Source organism: Heliangelus exortis, chromosome 16 (assembly GCF_036169615.1).
Source record: "Heliangelus exortis chromosome 16, bHelExo1.hap1, whole genome shotgun sequence".
In the NCBI taxonomy this organism is placed as follows: Eukaryota; Metazoa; Chordata; class Aves; order Apodiformes; family Trochilidae; genus Heliangelus; species Heliangelus exortis.
The window spans coordinates 2,871,560-2,876,525 of record NC_092437.1 but is presented as its reverse complement, the minus strand read 5'-3'; the positions used below and the strand labels follow the sequence as shown (position 1 = coordinate 2,876,525).

Sequence of the window (4,966 nt, the reverse complement as noted above, 5' to 3'; positions counted from 1 at the left end):
CCCGTCCCACCCACTCCGTTTCCTCCCACTCACATGGTGCCCTGGAGTGGCTCCAACTTCCCCATCCCGGGCTCCAAACGCTTCCCCCACAGCACAGGGCATGGCGTGGGGGGGCTGAGGGAGGTCTCAGAGCGGTGCTGAGCCCTGTGCCCTGCCCAGAGGGATGTCCCGAGTGACGTGTGGGGCTGGTGAAGGTGACAAGGTGCCAATCCTCTCCCTTCCTGCAGGCTCCACCCAAGAGGCGGCAGGGACATTAACCGGGGGGTCCCGGCAGGGCTCACCCCGAGGCTGGGAGGAGAGAAGAGCAGGAGGAGACCCCCCGGAGCACGACCCAACCCCCTCCACCGTGTATGAGGCTGGGACGCAGGTGAGGTGGTGACAAGTGGCTAACAGGAGCCAAAAGTAAATCCCAGCAAGTCACTCACCGGCATCCCCTGGTTACCTCCGGGTGTTTTACCAGGACTTTTTCCAGGGTGTGTGGTGATGGGACAAAGGGGGAAGGTTTTAAGCTGGATTTAGATTGGAAATTAAGAAGAAATTCTTCACTGGGAGGATGGGGAGACCCTGGTTGCCCAGAGAAGCTGTGGCAGTGTTGGATGGGGCTTGGAGCAACCTGGTGGGAGGTGTCCCTGGCTATGGCAGGGGGATGGCACTGGTTGAGCTTTACAGTCCCTTCCAACCCTTCCATTCTGTGATTTTCCACGTGGGGGGAGGATACCTGTCTCCAGGCTGCTCACCCCCTCCCTGCCCTGCTGCTTTCCAGAACGCAGGACCCGCGTCCTCGGTGCCACCCCTTCCGATGTCCCGGCATGAGACTTCACCGACATCCCTGCCTCCCACCAGCAACCACCGCCCCAACGCCTGCTGCTTCTGCTGGTGCTGCTGCTGCAGCTGCTCCTGGTATGTCCCCAACACCCCCCAGCCCTCCTGCCACCTCCCCTCCCTCTGCTTGGGACAGCACCAAATGCTCCTGGCACCCGGCTGCTGCCCAAACAGGGCTCCCGGTGCAGCTCCCACCCTTGGGGGCTCCACAGCCAATTTTGGTGCTGGTGATGGGTTGGGATTTGAGAGTTAAATGGTTAGGAAGGGTGTAACTGGGGTTTTGGAGTAGATGGCAGCAAACTCAACCTCTGCATCCCCAGTTTACCCTCCCTGGGTGCTGTGCAAGAGCAGGCAGTGCGGTCCCTGGGCATGAGTTTGGTGCCTGTGTCAGGCAGGACAGGGCAGGAGGAGAGCTGGGTTTCCCTGCCCAGTGTCACAGCTCAGTGTCCCAGAGCAGGAGGAGAGCTGGGTTTCCCTGCCCAGTGTCACAGCTCAGTGTCCCAGAGCAGGAGGAGAGCTGGGTTTCCCTGCTCGGTGCCACAGCTCAGTGCCCATCCCTTGTCCAGGGTGCCCCCCTGGGAAGCTCTGCCCTGGAGCAGCAGGTGCTGCCCAAAGCCAAGGACATAACCAGCCACATTCCAAGTATCCCAAACTCACTCAGGATCCCCTTATTCTCTGGATAGCTCAGACTTTGAAGAGCCTGGCTGCTCTTCTCCATCCTCAGCATCAAACCACTCCAGGACTGCTGATGGCTTCAAGCTTGCAGCAGCTTTGGGCTTTACAGCCACCAGCAATGCTTGGAGGAGCAAAGAGCATCCAAACCCATCCAAACCCACAGAGCAGCCCCAGCACCCACCTCATGCACCCCCCCCAGAGCATCCTTGGCCCCCCCATCATCTGATGCTGTCTTCTCCCCTTGGAGCTGCAAGGGAGCAGCTCCCATCATCACCTGCCCCAAACTTTGCCCTCCTGGGCACTGCCCCAGGCTGGGTCACCCTTCCCTGGGTCCTTCCTCCATCTCTCCAGGAGCCTTTGAGCAGAGATGGGACAGAAATCCCTCTTGTGCCCTACTCCAGGAGGAAGCTCTGCTCAGTGCCAACCATTTTTGGGGCTCAGGCGTGCCGGGCAGCGAGCCCTGGGGGTGACAGGGACAGGGACATGGCCACAGCTTCACCCACACCACTTTGCACATAAAATTTTGGGTGAGTGGCCAGGGAGGGTGTTGCAAGCAGGAAGCTCTGTGGTCAGTGCCAGGAGTTGAAATTTGAGGGAAGTTGGCTGGAGGGAGCTCTTCCCTTGTGCCACCAGCACCCCTGGGGGTGAGGGACAGGGGGGACAGGAGGGGACATGGGAACCCCCAGGTTCTGGTGCCACCATCCCGTATTCAGCAGCACCAGAAGCTGGGGTGGCACCAGGGGGACAGGATGCTGAGGAGGGGATGGCTTTGGGAGGTCTGGGGGGGTCCCCAACACCCCTGACTACCTTTCCATCTCCTTGTTAGGAACGAGGACCGGGAGAGAGCGTGGAGGGCACCCCGGGAGACCAAACTGGAGACCATCCCAAACTGTGAAGCTTGGTGAGTGCAGGGGCAGCACCATGGGGACAGCTGGTGGGGACCAGCATGGCACAGTCCCCTCTGTCACCCTCCATGACTCCCAGCCCTGATCCTGCCTGCTGGTGGGCAGTGGGATCGGGGTGCCAGGACTTGGTTCCCAGTTCCCACCAAGAAACAGGGAGCCCGGAGCCACCTCTGCTAATCTGGCTCTTGGACCAGGGAAACTGAGGCACACAAGGACCTCAGCAGCTTGCAGGCCACGGCCCAAGGGCCAAACCTCATCACAGGCTCCCTGCTCTGGGAATGCTCAGCACCAAGCACCCACTCCCTGAGGGATGGGTCCAGCTGTGGGTGCTCCCTGCAGTGTCTGGCACAGCCAGGTCAGGGGTGAAAAGTGTTAATTAGCCTCTGATAATGACTGCTCCTGCCCTGATTAAGCAGCTAATGGGTATCTGCTGGGAGCAGCCTCCCTCCCTCCCCAGCTGAAAGGGATGCTGCAGCCATCTCAGCCTCTCCCAGCTGGGGGGGCTCAGAGCTGCTGCTCCACAAGGGAAAGAACTTTTGGTCCTGTTTGCACCAAAATAACATCTCAGCTGGGGAAATTCAGCAGAGAACCAAGCCCACACTCCAGTCTGGCTGAGCAGAGCCAGGACAAACCCCAGGAGTGACCTCCCAAAGCCTCCACGAGGCTGGAACCTGAGCAGGAACCACCTCGGTGCGAGCACAGGGAACATCTTTGGGATCAGCACGGCCAAGCTGCCCAGGGAGGGAGCCCACAGTGTGTCCCCCAGGTCTGGTCATTAACCCTGTCCCTTTGCCTTCTCCCCTGGGACCTGGCAGCACCAAACCCAGCCCGGAGGAGGTACGGGGCTGGGCACAATCCTTTGACAAGCTGATGAAGAGCCCGGCGGGGCGCAACGTCTTCCGAGAGTTTTTGAGGACTGAGTACAGTGAGGAGAACATGCTCTTCTGGCTGGCCTGTGAGGAGCTGAAAACTGAGTGCAACAAGAACACCATCGATGAGAAGGCCAGGGTGATCTATGAGGACTACATCTCCATCCTCTCACCCAAGGAGGTAGGAGGCAGAGCCCCTCTGGGGGCTCCTGGGGGTGTAGCTCGGGCTAAAATTGGTTGGATGGGTCTTGAGCAACCTGGCCCAGAGGAAGGTGTCCCTGCTCATGGCAGGAGGGTTGTAACTCAATCATCTTTAAGGTCCCTTCCAACCCAAACCATTCTATGGTTCTATAAAAATGGGGCTGGGGGTGTTTTGTAGGGGAATGGCTCTGTCCTGGCTGCCCACTGCACGCATCTGGGGATGGGGTGGGTGGTTGGGGATCAGCTTGGAAGGGTGACAGGTTTGCTTCATGCTTGTGGGTGGTGGTGGTGAGGAGGACATCCCCAGTCCCTCCCCGAAAGCAGCAGGACCCTGGGATGTGTTGTGCTGTGGGGACAAAACCTGAGGAGGGCACCAGTGGGCTGAGGAGCTGCTGCATCCCAGCTCTGCATCCCCAGGCTGGGAACATCCCAACCCACCTCCCCCTGCCCAGCCAGGGGATGCAGGACCAGACCCTGAGACCTCCCCAATTCCCAAACATCCTGACTCTGGTGCAGGTAGTGATAGGAGAGAAAAATGACCTCAAGTTGTGCCAGAGGAGTTTTAGATTGGATACTTGGAGAAAATTCTTCCCTGAAAGGGTTTGTCAGGCCCTGACATGGGCTGCCCAGGCATCACCATCCCTGGAGGGATCTCAAAGCCATTTAGATGTGATGCTGAAGGCCATGGGTTAGTGATGACCTTGGCAGTGCTGGGTTAATGGTTGGAACCTTGGTGATCTTAAGGATCTTTCCCAACCAGAACAATTCCAGGATTCTTTGAACCTCCGGGCTGGAACGTGCTGTGGTCTCCCCATGTCTGACCACTCCACCTCACCCAGGGGTGGGTGCTGGGGGGCTCAGCCCTGGGGAGGGGGCTTACCCTGGCAATCCTTCAGCCCTCCCTGTTTCTCTCCCTGCCCCCCAGGTGAGCCTGGACTCTCGGGTACGGGAGGTGATCAACAGGAAGATGCAGGAGCCCTCCTCGCACACCTTCGACGATGCTCAGCTCCAGATCTACACCCTCATGCACAGAGACTCCTACCCCCGCTTCCTGAACTCTGCCATATACAAATCCCTGCTCCAGAGCATCTCCCGCTCCTCCTCCGAGTCCTAAGGACACCCACAGACCGTGGGGACACTGCTGGGGACACCAGTGGGGACACCAGTGGCCAAGGGTGGATTGGTTGGGGGTTTGGTGCCTGCCGCTGCCTCCTCCTCCTCCTCTCCACCACCCTCCCTGCCAGCTCACCCTCAAGTTTTTAGCTTTTTAACCTATGAACTGTCACTCTACGTTCTGGGCCACACTCCAGGACTGTCCCCAGGGCTGGTGGCACAGCTCGGGGTGGCTCATACTACTGAACCCCTGCCCTGTCCCCACTGCTGGCTGGGGATGCTCCTGGGAACGTGCTGGGACCCAGCACCCCCCAGCTCCACCTGCACCCCCATTTGAAGAGGTCACTTTATCCCCTCTCCCCCACACCTGGGGACTTGGCA

At 59.4% G+C, this 4,966-nt stretch overlaps 1 protein-coding gene across 1 annotated transcript; it reads left to right on the top strand.

Moving 5' to 3' along the window:
- Positions 1-234: 234 nt before the first annotated feature.
- RGS19 (regulator of G protein signaling 19) lies at positions 235-4,719 on the top strand. The gene is made up of 5 exons (XM_071759552.1): positions 235-367; positions 764-900; positions 2,324-2,398; positions 3,218-3,452; positions 4,398-4,719. Exons 2-5 carry the CDS (start codon positions 800-802, stop codon positions 4,584-4,586), a joined length of 600 nt encoding a protein of 199 aa, XP_071615653.1. The 5' UTR covers positions 235-367; positions 764-799; the 3' UTR covers positions 4,587-4,719.
- Positions 4,720-4,966: the final 247 nt, after the last annotated feature.

Coding starts and splice junctions, on each gene's coding strand:
- RGS19 (XM_071759552.1), top strand. CDS start 800: ATGTCCCGGCATGAGACTTCACCGACATCCCTGCCTCCCACCAGCAAC. Junction 2,399..3,217: donor ATCCCAAACTGTGAAGCTTG/GTGAGTGCAGGG, acceptor GGGACCTGGCAG/CACCAAACCCAGCCCGGAGG. Junction 3,453..4,397: donor CCATCCTCTCACCCAAGGAG/GTAGGAGGCAGA, acceptor CCTGCCCCCCAG/GTGAGCCTGGACTCTCGGGT.